Here is a 27,018-nt window from a genome sequence, read left to right as displayed (position 1 = left end):
TCTGTTCCATTATTTTTGCTATCTTTGCACTAAATGTCTCCATTTTTTTAAAACCTTAATTAGGAACTTTATTTGGTTTCTTTTACTTCCCTGTGAACACATCTACCTTACAATGTCTAGCAGGAGTTCTAAATCCGGGAGAAAGGAAGTTCCAGCTCTGTCAGCTGAGACCCTCACTGCACTGGAACAGCATCGAGACGATATTTTAAAGGAATTTAGAACCGCTTTCAAACAGCTGGAAGCCAAACTGGATCAGATCAACGACAGTGTGGACGAACATGCTGAACACTTATCTTGCATCGATTCGACTTCTGAAGATTTAGAAAGTCATGTTCGATACTTGGAGACTCTCTGTTCCAGGCTAGAGGGGAAATGTAGCAAACTCCTTTCCAAAATGGTGGATCTCGAAAATCGCAGCAGACGCTGTAACCTTCGAATTCTTGGGTTGCCAGAGGCCACCGAGCAGGGATCAACCATGACGTTTTTCGTCGAGTTTCTCTGTGAGATATTCGGGAAAGATTTGCTTCTGAACCCGCCTGAGCTCGAAAGGGCACACAGGGTCTACGTTCCCCCCGGAATTCTGGGCTCCCGCCCGCACCCGGTAATATTGTGCTTTCATCAATACCAGGTAAAACACCGTGTGATTATGGAGGCACATCACAGAGGTACTTTTACTTTCCAACATATAGTCATTCGCTTTGTGGAGGATTTTGCACCCCAGATCTTAAAGATGCGCGCTGAGCTTAAAGGCGTAATGAAAGTGCTTTTTGATTGTGGTTTTAAACCCTCTCTTTGCACTCCTGCCGATTTACGAATCACACTTAATACTGGAAAATATAAGTGGTTTAAGTCAGTGAAGGAGACTGAGGCATTTGTTGCAAGTCTTCCAGCTATCCAGCCATCTTCGGAACCCGATCGGACCTCCTAAAATGGTGGATAAGTACTTCTCGTAATAAAATTACTTTTTCCAGACTCAGACTTTACTTGAATCGCTCAGACATTATTTATTGAAACTCTAAGGGCTGTTGACAATCTCTCCCTGGATTTGGTGTGTCTTTTTTAAACAGACATTCTGTGCTTAATGTTTCCCTATGGATGTTTAAATAGTACTTGTGTAATCTATTTTATTCTTGTATAACTTTACCTATAGAGTTCTACAATTGACTCTAACTTGTTTTGGAGGTTTGAAGTCTTTATTGAAGGCCTCCCTGTTTGTTGGTTCACAGTTTAACTGCTGATTATTTTTTTTAAATTTATGTATTTAGTTATTTATTTAACCTTTTTTTTAATCTTTGATTTTTTTTCCCTCTCTGTAAATGGTTGATAAGTACTCTTCTTGAATCTATAATCTTCCCCTTCTTCCCCCTTTTTTCCCCTTTCTCTTACTTTATTCTTCCATAATTTTTCGCGGGTAGGTTAGTTTTGGTTTTCTTCCGATTTTCTCTGTATTAAGTTTTATATTTCTGCAGAAGATGTTCCAATTTCTAGTTATGTTTTCTAGTGCATAAACTAGTTACTATTTGCTATAGTATTTATACGGAACTGCTGTTAATGACACAGATCTGGAAGTTATATTTGGGCTAATTTTTTTGGTAGAGCTAGCTGCTTTTTTTGGTAGCCGTCTAGTTTTGTGTTGTGTGGCTGGGGTGGGTTTTCCAGTTCCAACATCACTCACTGTATTTACTGCTTGCCTTTATTGCTCAGGACATGTTTATGTTATGATTTCATGAATCTATGTTTACATTTCTGCTCCCAGACTGCTATTGTATTGCTTGACTTTTTATATGCCTGCTGCCTTTTATGCATTAGTAATTGATAATGGCTAGTGCACTTAAATTCGTGAGCTGGAATGTAAAGGGATTGAATCACCCTGTTAAAAGGAGGAAGGTATTCTCACATATCAAACAACTCAAAGCTGACATTGCTTTCCTTCAAGAAACTCATATTCATAGTTTTGGTAACTTCCGGCTTCTGTCAAAGTGGGCGGGTCAGCATTTTCACTCATCCTTTGCCGCTATAGCTAGGGGAGTCTCCATTCTTATTAACTCAAATATTCCTTTTGAACTCCATAATAAAATATCTGATACAAATGGCCGTTTTATTATTGTTTCTGGTAAACTACATAACACTAAAGTTGTACTAGCAAACCTATATGCCCCCAACTTTGATGATGTTAACTTTTTTGAACTTTTTTTTCCTCACTACCAGACTTAAACTCATACTCTCTTATACTGGGTGGTGACTTCAACTGTTGGTTAGATCCTAATCTGGATCGATCGTCCTCTGTTACCAGATCGCCTACTAAATCTGCCTTAGCTATCCAATCGTTTCTCTCTAATTTTGGTATCTCTGATATATGGCGTTTCCTTCATCCTATTGAGAGAGATTATTCTTTTTTTTCACATGTTCACCATACCTTCACTAGAATTAACTATTTCTTACTCGATAACCAACTTATTCCATTGGCCTACTCTTGTGACTATCAGAGTATACTGATTTCTGACCATGCCTCAATTACTCTCTCTCTGAACTTTCCTGGTCTCCCTCAGAGGAATAAACACTGGCGGTTTGATACAACTTTATTATCGGATGATGATTTTTAAAAATTTATTAAGGATCAGATAACCTTTTATTTTAACACTAATACATCACCTGAAGTGTCACCCCAGATTGTCTGGGATGCCATGAAAGCATATCTGAGGGGTCAAATAATCTCTTACACAGCAAATCTCAACAGAAGATCCTCTGCAGATCGATTAGACCTCATTAACCAGATTAAAGAATTGGATCAACTGTATGCTCAAACTAAGAACCCTGAACTATACAAGAAGCGTGTTGAACTCCAAACTAAATTTAATCTTCTGTCTACTCAACCTGTTGAACGCCAACTTCTCGAAAGTAAGAGTCGCTTTTACATTCATGGGGATAAGTCTGGTAAATTTCTAGCCAATCAGCTGAGCTGTTCCAAAGCCAAACAACATATTACAAAGATCTGGAAGGAGAACGGAGACTTTACATCAGATCATTTGGAAATTAATGACGCATTTAAAAAATTTTACTCTCGGCATTATTCCTCTGAATCTTTGAATGACAATATCTCTGCTGATCAATTTTTAAAGAATCTGAATATTCCTTCACTTCCATCTGACTCTAAAGCCAAACTTAATGCGCCTATATCATCAGAAGAAATATCTATTGTAATTTCTGCACTGTCCTCAGGGAAATCTCCTGGACCTGATGGGTTCCCTGTAGAATTTTATAAATCATTCCCTTCACTTCTTTCTCCTCAGTTACTTTCAGTATTATCTGATTTGTTTAATTACGGCAAATTGCCACCCTCTTTCAATGAGGCATCTATTATTCTTCTATTAAAAAAGGGCAAAGACCCAACAGAGTGTTCCTCATATAGGCTGATTTCTTTGCTCAATGTTGATGTAAAGATCTTAGCTAAAGTTTTGGCTCATAGATTAGAAACTGTTATTCCCTCCATTATCTCTGATGGCCAATCAGGTTTTATTAAAAACCGTCTCCCCTTTTTTAACATTCGGCCTTTACTTAATATCTTATACTCACCTCTAACTGGGATTCCTGACTGTGTTATTTCCCTCGATGCAGAGAAAGCATTTGATCGTATAGAGTGGAACGACCTTTTTGCAGTCTTAGAAAAATTTGACCTCGGTCAAAGTTTCATCTCTTGGATCAAATTGCTGTACCTGTGTCCTACTGCTTCTGTTTTAACTAATTTTCAGAAATCCCAGGTATTTAATCTCAAACGTGGTACCCGTCAGGGATGCCCCTTAAGTCCCTTTCTCTTTGATTTGGCTATAGAACCTTTGGCGATAGCATTTCGAAATTGTCCTGAATTGACCGGGATTTGGAGAGGGGGTGTTGAGCATAAAGTTTCTCTTTATGCTGATGACTTATTACTCTTTCTCTCAAATCCGTCTACATCCTTACCTCCAATGTTTTCACTTCTTGACCAGTTTAGCCAGATCTCTGGCTATAAACTTAATTTACATAAGAGTGAACTTTTCCCAATTAATAAAGAAGCACAGGAATTAAAATTTCGTGATCTCCCTTTTAAAGTAGTCCATAATCAATTTACTTATCTTGGAATTACAGTCACAAGGAAGTTTAAAGATCTCTTTCGTGAAAACTTTGCCAATCTTTCATATACAATAAAACAGAGTCTGGTACAATGGTCACCTCTATCTATGTCTTTAGTAGGTCGTATTAATGTTGTTAAAATATATGTTCTCCCCAAATTTTTATACTTATTTCAGTCTATCCCAATTTTTATTCCTAAGTCTTTTTTTGATTCGTTAGACTCTATTATTTTGTCATATCCGTGGAAGAATAAGCACTCTAGAATTAATAAAATCCATCTCCAAAAATCTAAAAAAGAGGGTGGCATGGCTTTACCTAACTTTCGTTTATATTATTGGGCAGCTAATATACGTTGTGCTACCTTTTGGTCTTTCTTCCATGGCCAACCCGAGTGCCCTAATTGGGTGGCAATGGAGTTGAGCTCCACTAAAGAATTATCTATCTTTGCACTTCTTGGCTCCGTACTCCCTAGCAGTCTGCCCAGATCAATAGCTAATCCTCTTGTTAGACACACTTTGCGTATATGGGCTCAGTTTAGGAAAAGCTATGGTTTCCATGGTTTTTCCGTTTCCAGCCCTGTCGTACATAATCACCTTTTTTTACCTACCACATACGATTCAGCATTCCAGGTTTGGTATAGGAAGGGCATTAGACATTTTGAAGATCTTTTCATTGATAATCGCTTCGCTTCTTTTCAGCAGCTCTCTGTTAAGTTCAATCTCCCCAATGCTCATTTTTTTAGATACCTCCAAATTAGACACTTTATTGCTCCTTTAATTCCTAACTTTCCTGAAATGCCTGTGAAAAATGCTATGGACTTATTTCTTTCCATTAATCCACTAGGTAAAGGTTTAATATCAATTATTCGAGATAAATTAGCAGCCTTACGACGGGCCCCTGTGGATAAAATTTAAATGGCATGGGAGCAGGATTTAAATACCTCCTTATCTGATGAGAGTTGGGACTCGATTCTCAAATTGGTTAACTCAACCTCTCTTTGTTCTCGCCATTGCCTTTTACAGTTTAAGATTGTTCACAGAGCCCATATGTCTAAATCTAAACTATCTCGATTCTACCCTGACATTAGTCCGCTCTGTGATAAATGCAAGAGGGATGAGGCCTCTCTCATTCATATGTACTGGTTCTGTCCTAGCTTGGAGAAATTTTGGAAAGATGTCTTCACTACGTTATCGTATATTCTGAATCAGCACCTAGAACCATACCACTTAATTGCTTTGTTCGGTTTTTGGGGCGAGACAGATTTACGTCTGAGTCCGACCAAATGCCGAATATCATCCTTTGCCTCTCTCCTGGCTAGACGCTTGATCCTCCTTAGATGGAGAGATGTCACCCCGCCCACCAATGCTCAATGGCTTAATGACATTATGGCCTGCTTGGAGCTCGAAAAAATTCATTATTCAGTTCTTAATTCGGACCTAAAGTTCCATAAGGTCTGGGGTCCTTTTATCGAGTATTTTCATAACCTTCCTCTTGACTAGGGTTTTTTTCTTTTCGGTCCCTTGCTTTCAGCTCCCTTTTTTTCTGGTAGTAGACATTATTATCCTCTGTTGCCAAGTGTATTCACAGTCTGGGAGTTTGATTGTCCTGATTCATATTCTCTATATTGTGTTGTGGTTGGTCTGGAGTTTTTTTTTGTGTTGTGGGGCTTGGGGAGGATACTAAGTTTACTTGTCTTCAATTTAGGTGCTTTTTTAAAAAAATTCTCTCTCTTTGTATCATATTGTCATTGTATGCTTAATTTTGCACTGTATTAGTGTTCCTCATTGTGATTTGGGTTTTTTTAATCTGTAAAATGTATAAGATAACTAATAAAAAAAAGAAGTTTAACTGCTCTGCTCCAAATCAAACCAGCCAAAATGAGCTTTGCTGATATTGTGAACATAATGCAGGAACATTTAGAACCGAAACCATTGTTGAGTGCAGAATGCTTTAGGTTGCAAAAGCCTAGGCTGCTGAATTGAAGAAACTGTCTGAGCATTGTCAGTTCAGTAATGGGCTTAATGATGCACTGAGAGATTGTCTATTTGTGGAATCTTACAAGAAAATATTAAAGAACAGCTCCCAACTGAAGCACAACTCACATTTAAAAAAGCAGTTGAAATCAATGTATCAAATGAAACAGCCAGAAACTTAATAAAGCTGCAGTCAGGAATGAAATTGAGTGTGAATAAAATGTTAATGTCTAAACAGAAACCTACTTGGTCAAACAAATTGTGTTACTTTGAGAAAGGAGCTCTCATGCACCAGACCAATGCTGGTTTAATGGTAAAACATGGAGAAAATGCAACAAAGTAGGACTTTGTAAATTGACTGCACAGGAACGAGAAAAAGATAAAAAGTGAAGTTACAGTTTCAAAAAGAGTACTAACCTGCATGCTGTTTTACGACATTTCAAAGATACTGAACTGAAACCTGCAGATATCCAAATAAGAATTCATATTGGAGAAAAGATAACTGCTGTGGGAATGACATTCACAACAGTGAAATACAATACATTGCATTTGTTTGAGATAAAAACAGAAGAACCAACACTGTTGGACCATGATTGGCTGAGACCACTACAACCTGACTGGATTTGCAACTACATTTACATGCCACATCCCCTGCAATAGAGTGAACTGAAAGTGAATTAAGGTAGATACTGGATGATATCCACAGTAGTGTTCAAGGATGGCATTGGAAAACTCAAATATATCAATGGTAAAATAGTGCTAAATGAAAATGCTGAACCCAAGTTTTACAAAGTCCATCCACATAGGTTGAAAGAATTCTTACCAAGGTTGAGTGGAGCCCATGGGCAACGCCAGTGGTTCCAGCAGCCAAGAAAAATGAGGCTGTCAGGATCTGTGGGGATTTTAAGGTCACCATCAACCCTGTACTGAAAGTAGATGAATACCCTCTGCCAGGGATAGAAGATATTTTTCAAACGTTTCTGGAGGGAAAACTTCAGCAAAGTGGAATTAGCTGAGGCCTACCTGCAGACGGAGATGAAAGACGAGTACTAAGTATTTCTCAGCATAAATACTCACAAAGAGCTTATAGCCATAATAGGCTGATTGAAGTATTATCTGCACCTGCACTCTGTCAGAAATCTATGGACCAGGTGTTTCAAAGCTGCCCATGCACTCAGGGTTACCTCGATGACATCATTGTTCCAGGTGACGGTGACAAGGAATATCTCCAAAGTCTCCAGACTGTGTTAAAAAGATTAGATTATGGGCTCAGGGTATGATGCAACAAGTGTGAATACTTTAAAGCAAGCATCACTTAGTGTGCTTACACCATTGCACACAAGTATTATGCAAGTATGTTAAGAAAAGTCAATTGGTGCCAGATGCCCCAAGACCAAAGGAATTGTCATAGTTGTGGTCCTTTTCAGAATTTGCCAATTACTGCAACGGGTTCCTGCCAAACCTTTTACTGTGCTCCACCCCTTGAACCCATTACTATAGATCAGGAAGAAACGGCAATGTGAGCTGACTTTCCAAAAGACAAAGGACATGTCAGACACTAGACTCACATTAGGATCCACATCATCCAGTGAAGCTTGCTTGTGATGCCTCGCTTTGTGGTTTTGGTGCAGTCAAGTCACAGGTTATGAGTGATTGAAGTAAACGCCTTTGCATCATGTTCTCTTATCATTGCAGAGAAAAATTACACACAGATTGACAGAGAGACCGAGTCTGGCTTGGGCTGTAAAACACTTCAACCAGGACATGTATGAGAGAGAGTTTATCCTCATTACAGATCATCAATAACTGGTATCCATTTTTAATTCATAGAAGGGTGTGAATGCAGCAATGGGCTCTATTTCTCAGAGGATCAAATTACAGTATCAAATTCAAGAGGATAATTAATCGTGGAAATGCTGATGGAAGAAATAACTTAAGTATTTACAAAGAGGACACTGTTGATGTATTCTCCCTAATGCAAAACAAAAGTCTTCTTATTACAGTAGAGATGATCCAAAGGGAAACCAGAAAAGATGCACACTGTTTCCAGTGGTCTGGAGGTCTCTGATTAGTAGTGTTCCACAAGGACCTGTACTGGACCTCTGCTGTTTGTGACGTACTGCATATGAATGACCTGGATGGGTTAGTAAATTTACATTTGATATGAAGATTGGTGGCATTGTGGATAGCTCAGAAAGCTGGCAAAGAATACAACAGAATAGATCAGCTGCAGGTATGGGCAGAGAAAGGCAGGTGGAGTTTAACCCAGCCAAATGTGAAGCATTGCACCTGGGTAGGTTAAATGTAAAGAGACAGTACACTGTTAAGGGCAACTCCCTTAACAATGTTAATGAGCAGAGGGAACTTGGGGTCCAAGTTCATAACTCCCTGACAGTGGCTACACAGGTTGATACCATGGTTAAGAAGTCATATGACATGCTTGCCTTTATTTGTTAAGGGATTGAGTTCAAAGGTCAGGAAGTTAAGTTGTAGCTTTGTAAAACTCTAGTTAGGCCACAGTTGGAATTGCATACAGTTCAGGTTGCTCCATTATAAAATGTCAAGCCTTTGGAGAGGGTGCAGAAGTGATTTACCAGGATGCTGCCTAGATTAGAGGCCACATGCTATAATGAAAGGGTGGATGAAATTTGGTTGGTTTCTCTGAAGTGTCAGAGGCTGAAGGGAAATCTGATAGAGGCATATTATCAAAATATACAACTCTGAAACTCTTCTTCTCCAGATAGCCACAAAACCAAGAAAGAAAGGAATTGCAGCATAATCATCAATACCTAAATCCCTCTTCCCCACACAAAAAGTGTAACAAAACAGAACAGGCACACCAACCCCCAAGTCCCCCTGCCCCACACACACAAATAGAACGAGAAAGGACAAAAAACGCAGAATATAAAAAAAAGATAAGACTGAAAAAGAGTCTATAGTCAAAGTCCATATCAAAAATGCAGAAAACCTGGGTAACATTCTCTGCTCACAGCAGCAAGCTTTTACCTCTCTGGTAGCAGAGCAAACACCCTGCAAAAATAAGGCAGTCTCCCCTCTCCGTAGCAGTGCAATCCCACCAGCGATCAAAAGGCAGTCTCCCCTCTCCACAACATTCGCCTCAATGCTTTAATCTCCATTGTCGCTTTAATGGGCAAATAATGGAATCTTTAATTGACAAAATGGAGTTAAACATCGATGTAATCTTCTCACGACACAGTTCACACACTCTGCCTCTGCATCTTGGAATCCTGTCGGAGACCGCAGAGTGCTGGAACACCCAAACCATCTCCAAACTACAAATCATAGGCTCCAACAGTTCCAGAATCAGTTAAGATGAAAAACAACCATAGAAATCACAAAAGAAGTGAAATATATGATTTTGTGATCTATCCAGAAGATGTCAACCGAAGGAGCATTGTATGCAGGCACCATCTTGAGTAGCAGACTGGAAGATTATCAGATTATGAGAGGCATAGGAGGAGTAGACAGACAGCATCCTTAATGCCCAAGGTGGCAACGTCTAATACCAGAGGGTGTGTATTCAAAGGAGATGTGAGGGGGAAGTTTTTTATACAGAGAATGATGGGTGCCTGGAATGCTCTGCATGTGATGGTGGTAGAGGCAGATATTGCAGGGGCTTTTAAGAGTTGGTTACACAGGTACATGGATGTGAGGAAAATGGAGGAATAAGGACTTTGTGTGGACAGAAAAAATTAGCTGGTCATTTGAATACTTATTTAATTGGTTCAGTATAATATTTTGGACCAAAGGGCCAGTTCCTGTGCTGTACTGTTTTATGTCCCACCACAACAGAGTGTCCCAATTGCCATACTCAGTACCCTGATTGATAAAGACCCGCATGCCAAACATCTTCGTCACACCCTATCTGCTTGTGAAGCTACTTTCAGCAAATTGGGTCCCTCTGTTCCATAGTAGTCCCCAGGGTCTTACCATTCACTGGTTACATCCTGCCCCGTTTGGCTTACTGAAATGCAACACTTCACGCTTATCTGACTTGAAAGCCATTTGCTAAACCTCAGACCATATATTCCGTTGATCAACATCCCTCTGTAATTTTTTACAATCTTTTTCACTATTTTAGTGTCATTCACAAATTTACCAACCCTGCCTTGTACATTTACATTCAAGTTGTTTATACATTGATTCCTGTAGCACACCACTCATCACAGGCTTCTAGCCAATGACCAATCTTCTACTATCAGTCTCCATTACCTAGCACTGAGCCAATTATGAATTCAATCAGCTATCTCTCCCTAGATCCCATGCATTCTAACTTTGCAGAGTAGCCTGCCATGGAGTCCTTGTCAAAGGCCTTGCTAAAGTCCATCTAAACAACATCCACTACTCTACCTTCATCTATCCTTTTGGTTACCTCTGTAAAACTCTTAGGAGATTTCACAGAGGCTGTCTGACTAATGATTGTTTTCAGTGTTTTCTTTTTTTATTTAAATAATTAAAATGGGTAAACTAATGATATACAGCAGCTGCTGGAGGTCAGGGTAAAGTGAAAGATAATGTTATGATTTTCCCAATATTTGATTGAGAAAAGCTGCATTACTGGCAAGTGTAGATAACCTTGCTAATAACTGTGGAGTATCATGTCCTGGAACAATTCCACGGTTGAAAGAAGCGTCGGGCAGCATCTGTGAAGCCTCTCAGGAATGTTTCTCTTTCAGGAAAGGCCACCTTCTTGGGCTCGTGTAATGGCAGAAAGTGCATTCACAGTCCTTCAGTGCCAGAAAACAGGGACGGTTTAAGAGAGATATGTCATCAAGTATGGTGACGAAACCAGGATGATAACGCAAGGCTGTCTCTGTACTAGAGAAAGCTTGAAATACAGCTCACAGTTAGAAAGGACACCTTTTGAATAACCCGAGTGAAGGGGAAAGAACAAATTTAGTGGTGAAATTCGCTGTCTTCAATTTTCTAGCTGAGGGATTCATGTGTCTGGTAGCTAAAGGTTACTGTGAGGATCTTGCCCAGATTGTTTCCCTCACACCAAATGAATTTCAGGTCTACTTCAAGTAGACCAGATATATTGCATTATATATTTTCAGAACTCTGCAACAAAGCTGGAAGTCAAATTTCATAGTATCGTTTGTTCTTTTTTCATCTCTTTAGCTTTGAGAATATCTCTTAGGTGCTTTATTGTGTTTCTAACAGCATCATTGCCTCTCTGTGCCACCTCCATATTAGAGATATAGAGTCACAGACCAATATGGTATGGACAGAAGCCATTTAAGATTCAAGTTCATGTCAATCATGGTGCCTGCCCATATCCTTCTAAGCCCCACCCCTGCATGCGTCTTAAATGATCCGCTTGTACCTGCAGCTGGCTCCGTACATCAACCACCCTCTGCATGAAAGATTTCCCTTCAGTTCCCTTTTAAATCTTTCCTCTCCTACCCTCAATCCATATCTCCTAGTTTTAGACTCCCCGACCCTGAGGAAAAGACAGTTACAGTCGGCCCTCCTTATCCGCGAACTCAACGAACCGCGAACCGCGAAAACCCGGAAGTGCTCAGCCAGCACTCGTTCGAGCATGTACAGACTTTTTTTCTTGTCATTATTCCCTAAACGATACAGTATAACAACTAATTTACACATAATTTACATTGTATTAGCTGTTATTATTAATCTAGAGATGATTTAAAGTAGACGGGAGGATGTGCGTGGGTTATCGTGGATCGGGATCCAAAAAAATCGTAAGTTCTCTTACTAAGTAACTCAGGCACATCCGGTATTATTTAGCGTCAGTTAGTCAAACGTTTGCATTCGTATATAGTATACATTTTACCTTTCTATGCATATAAAACGCTTAAGAACGTGTGTTTCAGCGCTGGCTCTGGAACTTCTTCCCGAGCTCGATCCAGTGACAGACCGCGATTGAGTGCACTCTCCACCGTGCCGGGTTGATGTGGAGGATCAAAAACCCAAAACCCAATAATTAAACCACTGGGTTGCTTAGTAATAATTGTAGCTTTCATCGGGGCAGGGCCTTTCACATGATCCATTACAATCGTTCAGATCGTTGACCGACTGTAGCCTAATGCTTTTCCAATGACCGATGGCGTTTTACCTCTTTCCGATCACTTTATTATTTCCACTTTATTTTCAATCGCAATCGCGATTATTTTCGTGAACAGAAACCCCCGCGGATTCAGAGCTACGCAGGGTCCTAATGCCCACCGGTCTCACCATGTTAAATAAAGTCCGGGGTTCCGCTAGGTCCTCAAGCCCACCGCGCTGATTCTGCTTAAACAAGGGACTTGAGCATCCGCGATTTTTGGTATCCGCGGGGGTCTCGGACCCAATCTCCCGTGGATAAGAAGGGCCGACTATACTGTCTGCCTTAACTGGCCGCTCGTTATTTGGAACAGTTCTATAAGGTCACCCTCTCATTCTCCTGAGGCTTCACCTGGAATACGCCTATAGCATATTTAATATTTTAGTAATATTCAAGTAATATTGGAAATGTATTGCTTGATTAAGCATTAGTTGTTTGCTTACATAATTCATTATTGGATATATGTATGAAATACCGGAATGTGTGCTGTTGTTTGAACTTCCAGCATCTGCAGATTTCCTCGTTTCACCTCCTCATTCCTGTTTGCCTCACTGAAGAAAAACTAAGTGGACACGTTATCCCGAGCTCCTGTGTTTTTCTTTCAATTAGTTTTGGGAGTTACAAAACATAACAATAACTCAGGCCTTTAGTCTTGGCAATACCGTCATAACTCTTTTCTGCTCTTGTTCCAGTTTAACCACATCTTTCTTGTAACAGGATGACAAAGAAGTAGAGTTTTCCATGCGTACTTTCAGCATAATAACCCAGCTGCTATATTCAGTGCCCAGACTGATGAAAGCTAAATGCCTTTCTCAGCACACTGTCCACCTGCGACACTTTCAATGAACTATGCTCGTGTACTCCTGGGTCACTGTTCCATTACATTCCCTAGTGTCCTACCATTCATAGTGTACACCCTCTGTTGCTTTGACTTTCCAAAATACATCATCGCACATTTATATGCATTGAAATCTACTTGCCACTTCCCAGCCTACTCCCCTGATCAAATTCCCCCTGTAATCTACAGTAACTTTCTTCATTATTAACAACACCTTCTAATTTTGTGCTGATCAAGACGTGTGCATTCGCAACCAATTCATTTATATAAATAATGAATAACAAGGATCCCAACACTGACCCCTACAGCATACCACGTCACTAGCATCAGCTTCCTATCTTCAACTCAATTTCGAATCCACCTAACAGGCTCTCCCTGGATTCCTTTGGACGTAATTTCCAGACCGACCTATCACATGAGACCTTGTTGAAGGCCTACCTTGAGTCCAGATGGACAAGTTCCATTGTTCTTCTCTCATCTACTTTTTTAGATACATCTGTGATTAAGTAATTAGGTCTCCATTCCCAGAACAAAATGCAAACAGTATGGTAGAAGAATGCAGTGGATCAAGCAGCTACCATGGAGACAAAAGGTACATGTCAATATTTTGGGTCGGTTCTGTGGTAAACTATGTGTATACCTGTCTGGACACGCCCCTCTGCTGACTGCTCCTGTGGCTCCTCCCACAGACCCCTGGATAAAGGCGATTGGAGGCGCTGCTCCTCCCTCAGTCTCCAAGATGTTGTGGTCACTTTTTCTGCTAATAAAAGCCTATTGTTTGCCTCCTGTCTCCGAGAGTTATTGATGGTGCATCAGGTTCACTGCACCAGTCCTGATGAACATCTAGAGCCAAAGTATCATAGTTTGAAAAGCTTCCAACTTGTCCTAAAGATTACCTCAATTCCAGAGGAAGCTTGTTAGAAGCAAGTTGGGGCACTAAGGAAAAATTGATTGAGAAACAGGTAGTGGCAATGATATGCACTAGACCTCCTTCTGGGCTGGGATTGGGGTTGTGTTGATTAAAATCATGACATCAATGACATCATACAGCAATGGAGATGGCACAATGATGCAGCAGTTATCATACCACCTCTTGGGGCCAGAGGTACTGCTTTGATCCTAACTTCAAAGTTCAAAGTACATTTATTATCAAAGACTGGAAAAGTTATACAAACTTGAGCTTTGCTTGTTTACAGTAGCCACAAAGTAAGAAATCCAAAAGAACCCAATTAAAAATAAATAAATAAATATAGATCAGCACCCAATGTACAAGAGAAAGGAGAAAAAAAAACAAATCACACAATAGAAGTGAGTAACCATTCAAAACCAAATTAAATACATTTTTCCAAATCCCAGAGCAGCTCAGAGTCAGCCCAAAGCCTTGGTATCAGCTCATCATAATAGCAGGCATAGAGCTTACAGCCAGGGCAGTCTTTATAGCCTCGGCCCCAGCGAGCAAAATCCCAACAATCTGTCTTTCCCATCTATCTCGGCTGGCATTTAAATTGTTTAAACAACATAGAGTACTTCGCATTAGGACCCAGCAGGTACCACTGCAGAAAAAGGCTTCGGGCCTAAACCATGCCACCCAGTGACACGCTCTGGGCCCAGATTTTGCCACACAGCCTGAAGACACTCTCAAACTCTTTGGGCACTTGCTGGAATTGTACGTTCTCCTTCAGATCATTTAGATTTCTGTCAAGTACAGGTTTCCTCCCACATCTGAAATAGGAACTGGTCGGTTAATTACCCACTATAATATGCCTCTTAGTGAAGGTGAGTGATCAAAATGGAGACGATGGATACAAAGGAGAAACTAAATTGCAGGGCTACAGTGAGCCGAGGAGATGGATTGGGACTGATGGAATATTCCCCAGGAAACTGACATTGACCTGATAAGGCTAATCAGAGTCAGGTGAAATAACACTGTGGAAAAAATGTATTAGCATACCTTCGGAACTAGACAGCAAGGAACACAGAATGATCAACCATTTCAGGGTGCTTATTGTTGCTCAAAAGAAAGTGAATCTAAATGTTTCAGTAGCTGGTTGAAGAAATTTAAATTAGTTAAACAGAAATCTTAAAACAAACAAAACCTGGTAGTGCACAGCAGCAAGCAAAAAAAAAGATCAAGTAATTGTGATACTTTAACTCTCATCTTCACATGATCTGGTTAATTAAATATGAACAAATTTGCAGAGCAAGTATAAAACTGCCACAGAGATTGCAGCACCAAGATCAATAGACTTCAGTACATTGGAGAGCTCAGGGCATGTGGGGAAAGGGCAGGAAAATGAGGTAGAGGGTGTCAGAGCTCCCAGGGAGGCAATAAATGCTGCCCAAATACTGTATATGACACTGGATAGCAGCCTGTGACAGATGCCACATAAACTATCATTTGCAAGGGTATACTGAGCTGGACTGAACTGAATATGCCTAGACTCTTCAATTGACTTTGTGGATTCGTGCTTAATATTGTGTTTTTCTCTCATTTTTCTTTTCCCATTGCATGGGGCATGGGGGTGGGTTGGGGTGGGGGGGAGTGGTTGATATTTTTCTTTATGCAGGTTCCATGATTTACTTTGTTTCGCGGCTATCTATGGAGAAGGTGAATCTCAGGGTCACATACTTTGATTCTTCATCTTTTTGTAAGAACAGGGACAATTATTCCTCTCTTGTGTGAGTAATTTAAATGGGCAGAAAATCTGTTCGCCTTTGTAATGAATGTCAAGGTTCCCCCTAAATAATTTTCCACTATTTCCATCTATACCATTCAGAGGAGATTTTAATTTCATGTGCAAAAGAGGAAATCTATCTCAAGAACTGAAATCTGATTTAGATTTGTATTTTATAATATTGGTGGAGTGCAGGTGGTGGAAATGCTGGTTATTATGACATACAAGCAGCGAGTAAGATTTGCCTAGCTCATATTATGAGTAGATGGTCGATACTGCTGTTCAAATTGTGTGCACTAAATAATTTTAACAGAGACTGCTATTGTGACAATCAGCATTCTCTTTCTGTAAATATTCCATCCATTAGCGTGAAGTCCAGTCAGTTTCCAAATCAGTATTGACAACCATTTTGAAACAGTCACCCCTAACAAGAAAAAAACAACATTGTGCCATTGATTGAACATATCATGATGAGAACTTGGGTTGCTGTGGTGTTTTAACTACAAAAATATGAGGATCAAAAATAAATGCATGAACCTACATTCTGATCTGAAACATGGAATTCAAGTAACCTCTAATCACCTTCTACCAGCAACTGTTCTCTGATTACGGTACCAGTTTAAATATTTGTTGGAAGGTGAAAATAATAATGGAAGAAGCCATTGATATGCATTTGTCAAATTAAATTAAATCACATAACCAGGGAAGTGCATGTCATTACCCTGAATCTTTTCGAACCCTGGCTCCCTCCATGGAAAACACAGGCAGTTTGCTGGAGTCATACGTCCTGGTGGTAGGTTCTGCTGACACACCCTCCTTAGCTCCTCTCCTGTTGGTAGTCTCTTTGAGTACACCGGTACACTGAGTCATCATTTTAGTAGCAGTTCTCAGTGGTGACGGTGATGGCTGAAACAGGACCCCACACTGAGTTTTAATAACGTCCTGGAGTTTGTTCATTTGGATGCATTTGGCTTGTAGTTCCTCTGTGATTTCAGCGATCGTACAGGTCTGCTGGCTGAGCTGCATTTCCAGTTCTTCAATCTTGCACTGCTGCTGATGCAGTTGGTCATCTTTTCTTTTATTCTCCAGTTCAACTTCCAGTAATCGGTCTTGGATGATATCTCCTGTGGTTTTAACATTTACCCTTGTCCCAGAGTTGCTCCAAAGCTTCATGGTACTGTTGTTGATGTTACTTCTCTGCTCTCTCAGCTGCTTGGGTTTCACTAAACCATTTCCCATCTTGTTTCAGATCTGCAAACACATGCACAGTCATGAGCTCTGAATCATTACAGTCACAGTGCCTGAACCAATACTTGGATAGAGAATGGGATCTGACTCATATTGATGTTTTTGTTTTGCCCTTGACAATGGTCATGTCATTTGATAATAACTTAATGTATGTGGCATTGATGCATCAGTATTTCCACCAGGCACATAAGTATGTCCTGATTCTCTACTTTATTGAAACTCAAGCTCAAAATGCAATTGTTGTCAATACTAAAATAAATCCTGCATAATGCTAAAGGAGAATTGTAATTTTATGTAATGGCCTTGCGTGCATTTCACATTAAGCTGTAGTTATGTCCTATCACCAGCTCCCAAGTACCTTCACAACTGGAAGGCCAAAAAAAATAAAACTTCCATTCTTTCCTTGTAGGTTTATCATAAATGTGGTACAGCTAGTTTTATTCAAAAATTATGTAAAAGATAATCTCAACAGTTACATATTCTGAAATATATTCTGATTTTCAAACCACTAAATCCCTGATTTTGCTCCAGCTTTGTATCAAGTGAACCCGATCAGTTGTTGTGCGTAAATTAACTGAAATTGTTTCGGATGGTCCCCTAAGCCTTGAGTTTACACCCTCAGTACCATCATTTGAAGAATACATCTCACAATGCTCTGACCACATCATCAGTGGTCAGTGGGCATTTCGGGTCTTTCAACATCAGACACCCTCACCCAGGCGACCCAGCCGTGGTTGATGAAGCCACGATTTGTGTTCAGGGAGCATGTGCTGCAGACCCCCATGGACTTGCTCTCTTCATCCAGAGCTACCTAGAGGCTTTTTCTGCTGCCTCAGTAATGTTGCCCTTGGCTCTCTGCCTCCCTGTACCAGCGATACCCAATGAGCTGAGAGCTCTGTGAAGAGACTGTCCAGTGAAGCCCTGGCAGCCCACTTCAACGGGAATGCACTTTGCCTTCCATCCCTGCCTCCAACAGTCGCTGTCCAGTTCCTCAAATCTGGCAAGCTTCCTCCCACGGGCCTCCTCCAGACACTCCTCCCAGGGCACCATCAGCCCCAGCAGGATGATGTGCTTTGCTGCTCTGAGACCAGGAGGACGTCTGGTCTCATGATGGACGACGATGTGCTGTGGGAACTTCAGTTTTTCTCCAGGTCGGTCATGAGCTGCCAGTCATGAACAGGTGCCAGGATTCCTGTGAGAAGATTAGTCTTGCTTCTGCTTTCTCTCCAGCTTTCACAAAGGTGATGGTTTGATTGCAGGGTTGAGCTTGTTTGCTATTACTAATTTTTAAGAAAATTGCTTCTGCAATGGTCTTCAGTACCTAGTCATGTGGTATTGCCGTCTCCAAGAGCTTTCGGGCAGCAGCTCTGGATGTGCTTCCCCCAGCTGTACAGGTTGAATGGGCTGGGCAAGCTGTCATACACCACCTGGACAAGGAACTTGGTTCAGTGTGGCTCAGCTCATCAGAGAGTAGTCCATGTCATTCTCCTTTCCATGGCCTGCTCCCCCTGGTCCAAGCTCTCTGCTGCTTCATACCCACTGCTTTGCTGGATTTCCCTTCATCCACGGCTGGATGAGCCTGTGCTCCTCCCTCCCTTTAACCATGTCATGCCTGGGGACAGGAAACCTTCCCAGGCTAGTTCTTCCTCGATCACCGCTCCCACCAGGACATCGTGGCACAGCCAAGTTTCAGCCAACTTCCACTCTCCTCTTCCTCCCAGTTCTCACAACGACCCCTGCCTGGGCCATCTTTGGGTCACTGGACTCCCTGTACTGCATCACCTCTCTGGGTTTTGTCATCTTGAACTCTTCCTCCAAGGATTTCAAGGGCAGCCACAGCTCAGTGTTCTTTCCATAGCTGCTAAGAGTCCTGGGCAATCCCAGCCCCCTCCCGAGTATGCTGCCGACCTTTTCCTCCGGGATCTCGACGATGGAGATTGGAACTTCATATCCCAGCAGTGGCCAAAGAATCCTTGATGGGATTCCATGCTGGTATATCCACACCTTGAACTTGCCAGGTAGTGCTGACCGGCCAAGTGCTTTCACCCAGCCCTCCAGCTCCTCACAGAGTAAAGTCAGCTCAGTGCAATGCAAACTCAATGTCTCCATGCCGTCAGAGTGAAGCAGTCCAGCATTATCTCCCAGCATGGTCAGGGCTTGTCTCAGCATCAGAGCAAATAGAAATGGAACCAGTTGATCAGATTTAAAGTAATTTGCCATCTTTCTGGTAAATGGTTAGAAATGTGAACAAATAAAGCTGCACCCTCTATATGGACCCTCTATGACAGAGCAGTGGAAGTTCAAACACTCCAGCAAAGGTTAAATAAAACCCACAGAGGAAACTAACGATGCAATAAATGCCTTGAATTTTCTCTTCGTTGTCATGTGTACTATTTACTCTGTGCTTTACAAAGAATTTTATTGCACCTTGATATGTATGACAATAAACTAATCTCATCATCATCATCAGGTGCCGTGCCCAGTCTGAGCTTTGACTGCCATGGCCCACACACTCCTGTTTCGGGTCAAGTGGATCAAGTCACTGGTATTCATTTCCGGGTCTCTGGCTGCCACCTCCATCATCATTTGTCTTTGCCTTCCTCTTGCTTTCTTCCCTTCAATCTTTCCCATAATTACCGTGCATTCTAAACCCTCTTTCCTAATCACGTGTCCAGTGAAGTTACGTTGCCTTTTCATGATCTCATACATTATTTCTCTTTTTGTGCTTGCTCTGTTCATGACATCCTTGTTAGATATGGTATTCTTTGCATTCTCCTCAAAAACCAGATCTCTGCTGCTTCAATTCATTTCCTCATGTAACTAGATATTGTCCAATGTTCTGAGCCATATAACATAACTGGATAAACGTAACATTTCAGTACTCTGAGGCGGGTTGTCATGCCTAGTTCAGTATTGGTCAGTATACTCTTCATTCTCGTAAAGGTGTCTTTTGCCATCCCTATTCTTCTTTTGATGTCCATGTCGCACCTGCCATCTGATGTCACCCAGCTTCCTAAGTAGCAAAACTTCTGTACTTGTTTTATGTCTTCCCCGTTTATTCTCAGCCTGCAGATAGGCTTCTCCTTCTTTTAGATATCACCATTCATTGTCTTTTTGCAACTGATAGATAGACCCATTTTTGCACTTTCTTCAACAACTATATCAATTGTTTTGTAGTTCTTCCTCCATAATTAACATAGTGTCATCTGCATATCTGAAATTATTGCTGTTTTCACCGCCAACTTTGATTCCCAAGATGTCTCTCACTTTTTGTAGTATAGTTTCACTGTACACATTCAACAAATCAGGGGGAAAACACACCCTTGGCTAACGCCTCTCTTGATTTTCGTAAACTGACTCACTTCTCCATCTATTCTTACAGCGGCAGTTTGCTCCCAGTACAGATTTCTGATTAGGCGGAGGTCTTTCAAATCCAGATCTAGAGTTTCCTGTAATATTTTAAATAACTATTTCATATCCAGATGCAGTCTGTAATAGTGACCATAACCCAATAATATGTCATGTAAAACTAAAACTTAAACTAATCTACTCTAATCTAATCAGAATCAGAATCAGGTTTATTATCACCAGCACGTGTCATGAAATTTGTTAACTTAGCAGCAGCAGTTCAATGCAGTACATAATATAGAAGAAAAAAAGTAAAAATAAAAAATTACAATATATGCATATGGAACAGATTAAAAATTGTGCAAAATCCAAAATAATATATGTTAAAAAGTGAGGTAGTGTTCAAGGGTTCAATTCCATTTAGGAATTGAATGGCAGAGGGGAAGAAGCTGTTCCTGAATTACTAAGTGTGTGCCTTCAGGCTTCTGTACCTCCTACCTGATGGTAACAGTGAGAAAAGGACATGCCCTGGGTGCTGAAGGTCCTTAATAATGGACACTGCCTTTCTGAGACACTGCTCCTTGAAGATGTCCTGGGTATTTTGTAGGCTAGTACCCAAGATGGAGCTGACTAGATTTATAACTCCCTGCAGTTTCTTTTGCTCCTGTGCAGTAGGCCAAACCAACCCCCCCTCCACCAGACAGTGAAGCAGAGTGTTAGAATGCTATCCATGGTACATCTTACAGAAGTTTTTGAGTATTTTTGTTGACATTCCAAATCTCTTTAAACTCCTAATGCAGTATAGTCATTCTCTTGCATTCTTTATAGCTGCATTGATATGTTAGATCCTCAGAGATCTTGACGCCCAGGAACTTGAATCTGCTCACTCTCTCCATTTCTGATCCCTCTATGAGGATTGGTATGTGATCCTTCGTCTTACCGTTCCTGAAATCCACAATCAACTCTTTTGTCTTACTGATGTTGAATGCAAGGTTGTTGTTGTGACACCACTCCGCTAGTTGGTATATCTCACTCCTGTATGCCCTCAGAGTGAACATGTTGCTGCATCAAGTAGAATAGAGAAGAGCTGCCCATTTTCGGGTACTTCAGATAACCCACCATAGAAAACTGCATGAAGTTGAATACAGGCAAAACAGTCAACTAATAAATACATGGGTATATGAAAAGTGTTCAGTATTCTTGCAAGAGTTGCCTGCCAGGAAAGATCTCTGACTTGTTAAACTGTTGGCTGGAATCCATAGAAAAATATCAAAATATCTTCCTCTTGCAAACAATAGCTACAGTAATTGTTTGATGTGTCTGTCAGCAGCTGACTTCTCTGGCACATTGAGATACAATATCATTGTTGTGATGAGTATCTGGGGACATGAGGAGACATGTTGGCATATTGGATCCAACAGCTTGGCGATAGGAAGCAATGGGTGTGCTGGCAAATGTTCATTAGAGATTGGTGCTGGAATCGTCTTCTAAAACATATAAGTGATTTCAATTAGCATGAAGTGGTATGATTAGTAAGTTTGCAGAAGGCACAAAAATTGATGGAGTCATAGATTGCAGAGGAGGTTGTCTAAATGTACAGCAGGATTTTGACCGTTTGACCGGCTTGAAAGTTGGACAGAACAGTGACCAATGGAATTTTAACCAGAAAAGTGTGATGTGATGCACGTGTGAATGTTAAATTCTAATAACTCTTGTACAGTAATCCACAAAAACCTTAGGAATGTTGGTGTACAAAATGACTTTGGGAGGCAAACCCATGATTCCCTTAAAGTGGTGACCCAACAGGATATGTTGTGCATAATTTCCTTAAAGTGGCGACATATCTGGCTGGGGTCTTGAAAAGGTATTTACAGTAATATATTTGCCTTCATAAGCTGAGTCATTGAGTGTAGAAGTTGGGAGATCATGATTCAATTGTTCAAAACATTAGCTAGATTGCACTTACAATATTGGGTATAGTTCTGATTGCCACACCACAGGAAGGATTTGATAGCAACAGAAAGAATGCGGAGGAGACTCGGCATGGAATATAGAACTATAGTTGTAAGGAGAGCTTTGATATGCTGGGTTTATTCTCACTGCACTGTAGGAGATTGAAAAGAGGTTTATAAAAATATGAAGGTCTCTATACAGATAGTCAGAATCTCTATTTCTGGGCAGGGGTATCTAGAACTAGGAAACACATATTTAAGCAGAGCGAGAGAACAAGTTTTCAGGTGAGCTGAGGGTGGATTTTTTTCACACTGAGGTGAGTAGTTGGAGACATTCACAATACTTAGAAGGTACTTGGACAGAGCATGATTGTAAATGTACAGGTCTAATATAGGTAAATGAAATGACAGAAATATTATGGTTGGCACGGACAAGGTGGGCAGTTTCTGTTCAGTATATTTCCATGAGTTCACTCCTGGTACCAACGCTGGCTGTTTAATTTTAATGATTAAATACATTAGGAATACATTGTTATCATTAGTAATGGTAACATAAAATTTAATTTTAATGATTAAATACATTAGGAATACATTGTTATCATTAGTAATGGTAACATAAAATTACCTTACTATTATAAAAGCCCCTCTAATTCATTACTACCTTTCCAGAAATAAACATGCCAACCTTACTCAATCTGGCCTACATTCGAATCCAAATCATTGCAATGTGGCTATTAAATAATTTGTGATATGACCTTGCAGTTCAAAGGTTATTATGGATGAGTAACAAATTTTGGCCTTGCCAACAATATTACCCAGGCCTGAATGAATTGTAAAGGATTATATTTCTATGGGATGATTTATGAAGATCAAATATAATAAAAAAATCATTCAGCATGAATCGTTGAGTCCACAGGAAGCAATTAGCAGGTCTCCATCGGAGATGTTTAGGGTGTTGGGTTCAAAGTATCAAATTGCCTTCCTTGTGCTCTTTTTTTTGTTGATGATTATCAAATCCACTGTTCTCTTATCAGTTTAGATAGTATTGCATTTAATTACCATCCTATCATGTAAATTCATATTGCTATATTTGCTGTAACTAGGTCCCAATTAAACTTCTTTATTCTATAGGAACTATAAAATATACAGTTTTTAATCAGTTAATTCAGATTTTCATGACCAATTATCAACATCAAAATTGATTAAAGATCCCTAAAATGCCACATCAGAAATGAACCTCCTTGACTATGTGTATAATGCCACATGGGGTGCAGCCCAGTGCAGGGCCTCTGGATGCAGAGGCCAAACAGCCTGACCTTCCATACCCGAGAGGCATCCTATGAGGCAAACTAGGATCCGAGAGGCAAATTGGCCTCAAGTAGGCTATCAGCTCTCAGAACACCCTGATAACCCGTGACTTTTGAATTATTATTAAACATCTGTGAATGTTAGCCACATTTAAAATACTATTCACACAGATATGAACAAAAATCAAACACTATAAAATTCAAACAAATAACTGAACACATTAAAATAAAGTTAAAAAAAAACCTACTTGCACACACTTAACTCTTGAATGGGGTTGCTAGCTCAATATGGTGCAAAAGCAAGGACTGGATGAAAAGAGCATCCAGCCAAACCACCCCCTCTTGGTACATCAGTGTTCTGCTGTCAGGCTCGGCAGCAGAGTGGGAGGTCAGATGTCAGCTCTTTTCCTACCTCCATCTTACTCATGTATGGAAGTCACAGGCGAACTAACCCATGAGAGGCCAATGGCTCACTAAGGACCAATCAGCATCTTGATGTGGCCTCTTATGTTGTGAAAGAGCAAGCATAAATCAACACTCCTTTCCAAATAAGACTTATTTCCCTCCTTAACAATTAAGAACTACAGGATATAATTAATACGATAGAAACATTTGGTAGCAGGATAACGCATTAGATGAGGGCAATTTAATTAATAACAGCAAATGAAGAAGCAACGGATATGTTGAATAAATTTTTGGCACCAATCTTCACCATGGAAAACATTGTTAATATCCAGAAAATATCAGGCAGGCTAATTTCAAACAATATGAGAGAACTTACAGAGATTTCAAGATAACAAGTTGAGTTAATAGAAATGAAACCGTAGATGTTGTGTATTTCCTGTAGGCATTTGATGAATGGGTCCTATGTACTGCAAAGAGGTAAGTATTGGAGTACCATGGGGATCAGTTCTTGGCCCCAAAATTGTTCACTATTAACATCAATGCCCTGGAGAAAAGAACAGTGTGTAAGGTTTCCTAATTCGTTGATAGCATGTAAGTAGGCAGAAAGGCATGTTGTGATAAGGATGAGTCTGCATCAGGATTTACATAAATTGAGTGACTGGGCAAAATACCGCTGAAAGGATATTTATGAAGGGGAATATGAAATCATGCACATTGGTAAGAGAAACAGAAAGGTGGATTATTATCTAAATGGACAAAGACTTTAATGGAGTGAAGTACAGAGGGATCTATGGGTTCTAGTGCATGAATCTCAAGAAGCTTGCAGTCAAGTCCAACAAGTTCATTAGAAAGGCAAAATGCATTACAGACTTCATTCCAAAGTCGGTGGCTTTCAAAATAGTGTGGTTTTGTTGCAATTGTACAGGGTGTTGGTAAACCCTCCTCTGGGATACTTTTGATCCTCTTAGCAAAATGAACAGCACTAGTAACTTTTGAAATGTATCTCCTTGAAATGTATCTATTGCTAGAATAAGAGGATTGTCCTATCAATAGAGATTAAATAGTTTGAGCCTCTCAAAAGAATGATAGTGACTTTATTTAAATATACAAGACCATAAGAAGGCTTGACAGGGTAGATGGCGGAGTATTTTCACTAATGGGAGTATTACGAACAAGACAGCCTTCATTTAAAACTGAGGTATGTAGAAATTTCAACTCACAGAGGGTGGTGACTATCTGGAATTCTCTGCTCCACTGATGGTGGAAGTTGGATTATTAGTGTATTTAAAGTGAAGATGGATACATATTTGATTGAATGAGGAATAGAAGGATTTGGAGAAATGGCACAGAAGAGGAAATGAGGCCAGCAAAGATCAGACATTATAATTTTAAATGGAGGGTCAGACTTAAAGGGCCTAATAGTTTACTCATGCTCCTTCTATCTGTGTTCTTGTATTTCTGATATCTGAGGATAAGGTTGTCATGGATGAGTCTTGATCAACACCATATCAAAAAAGAAAAAGGTACTTAGGTGAATGAGACAAAAAGGATACAATGAAATAGTGTTGGAGAGCAGAAGGGAAAGTTTTTAAGGTTGTCACTTCCAGATGAGAACTGATAGTGAAGTCAAGAGTAAATAAACATGAAGAAAAATTGCTTGTATTGGGAATTTGAAATAAAAAACAGAAAATGCTAGGACTCTGAAATAAGAACAAAATATACTCAAAAAACTAAGGAAGTCAGAAATCACCTGCAGAAAGAGGAATTATTAATATTTCAGATTGAAGATACTTCATCAGAATTGGGGATGATAGAAAAAAGGAGAGAAGCTAGCTTAGTGCTAGTTTCATGGTGGATGACCATTGTCCTTCCCTTAAACTCAGTTTGTAAGTCTGTGATCTTTGACAAGTTTTCCAAGGAGTCATGATTCTTTGGTTCGCTTTCCGGAGCCTCCCTATGAGTGACGAGTGAACCATCTACACTGCAGAACTTAGCAGACTCTGTTCACAGGGGGTATTCTTTAAAATCAAAGCTGAAAGAGACCAGATTTTAAAATAGATTGCCCTTTTGTGTTTGCCACAGTAAATTCTATCTTTCTCTCTTAGTTACAGAGAATCAAATCCTAGCCTTGGACAACTGCAGCTGAGACACAGAAACTTCTGAATGACGTGTAACTCGATGACAAATGATACCAAAATATCAAACAAATTGTTTGAAATAGATACAGTGGTAATCAGACAACAGAGGAAAAAACATCCAAGGATATATTTAATAGATCATTGGAAACACTCAACAGAAGTACCTGGCGAGGTCGAGAAATCTAGCTTTACAGGAGTTCCTTCAGGGGTTGACAGGGGTTCAGCTCAGGACATTTTTAGCCAAAGAGCACGTCTGCTATTTGTGCAGTCCAGATTGGTAATGAATTTAAAATATAATTTTATGCCCAGACTAATTTGTTAGTTGAATTTTTATTCAGAATGTTACCAAAAGAAAATCAAGTATCCTAACAGAAATGGACATATCATTAGTTTCCCTGTTTTGGAAAAATGTGTAGTAACTCAAACACCAGTATCAAATTAATTTATTTATATTTATATTATTTTATATCAAATTAACAGTGAAGAGGAACAAAGAGCTGAACTTATTTCTGTAAATATGCTTTTAGATTTATTTTAAATGTCTATCCAGTTTTCTTTTAAGTGACATTCTTGTCATGTTTGTCCTAAACAGCCGCATGTGGAGGTATCCAAATACAGCATGCATAAAAGTGGGATTTCCTCATCCTCGCATTCCTTTACTGATGAAAATGGTGAACACACTGTAGACTATGGAAGGGTTTCTTACGTAACACTGTTGTTCTGAAGCTATCCTGTGAAGAAGATGAAGGAGACACCAGGCGTTTGTTTGCAACTTGCAGAAAAGTTACATCTGAAAAGAGTCTTACCCCAGATGGAATAAATTTCCTGAAGATAAAATCTTATCCAAATTAAAGGATTTCGTTTTTATTTAATTGTGCCGATTCAAGAATGTTCTTCGATCTGAACGAGTTCACAGAGGAATGAAGTTTATATTAAAAA

The 27,018-nt window shown here is 40.0% G+C and overlaps 1 protein-coding gene across 1 annotated transcript in view; it reads right to left on the bottom strand.

Moving 5' to 3' along the window:
- Nucleotides 1-16,920, bottom strand: part of prkg2 (protein kinase cGMP-dependent 2) — a 128,916-nt gene extending 111,996 nt beyond the window's left edge. Inside the window, exon 1 of the mRNA XM_059988492.1 lies at nucleotides 16,403-16,920. Coding sequence (XP_059844475.1) covers nucleotides 16,403-16,920 — 518 coding nt within the window. The remainder of the gene's footprint in view (nucleotides 1-16,402) is intronic.
- Between the last annotated feature and the right edge of the window lie 10,098 nt (nucleotides 16,921-27,018).

The sequence above is a fragment of the Hypanus sabinus genome, chromosome 14 (assembly GCF_030144855.1).
Source record: "Hypanus sabinus isolate sHypSab1 chromosome 14, sHypSab1.hap1, whole genome shotgun sequence".
Classification (NCBI taxonomy): Eukaryota; Metazoa; Chordata; class Chondrichthyes; order Myliobatiformes; family Dasyatidae; genus Hypanus; species Hypanus sabinus.
This window is presented reverse-complemented; position numbering and strand designations above follow the sequence as displayed.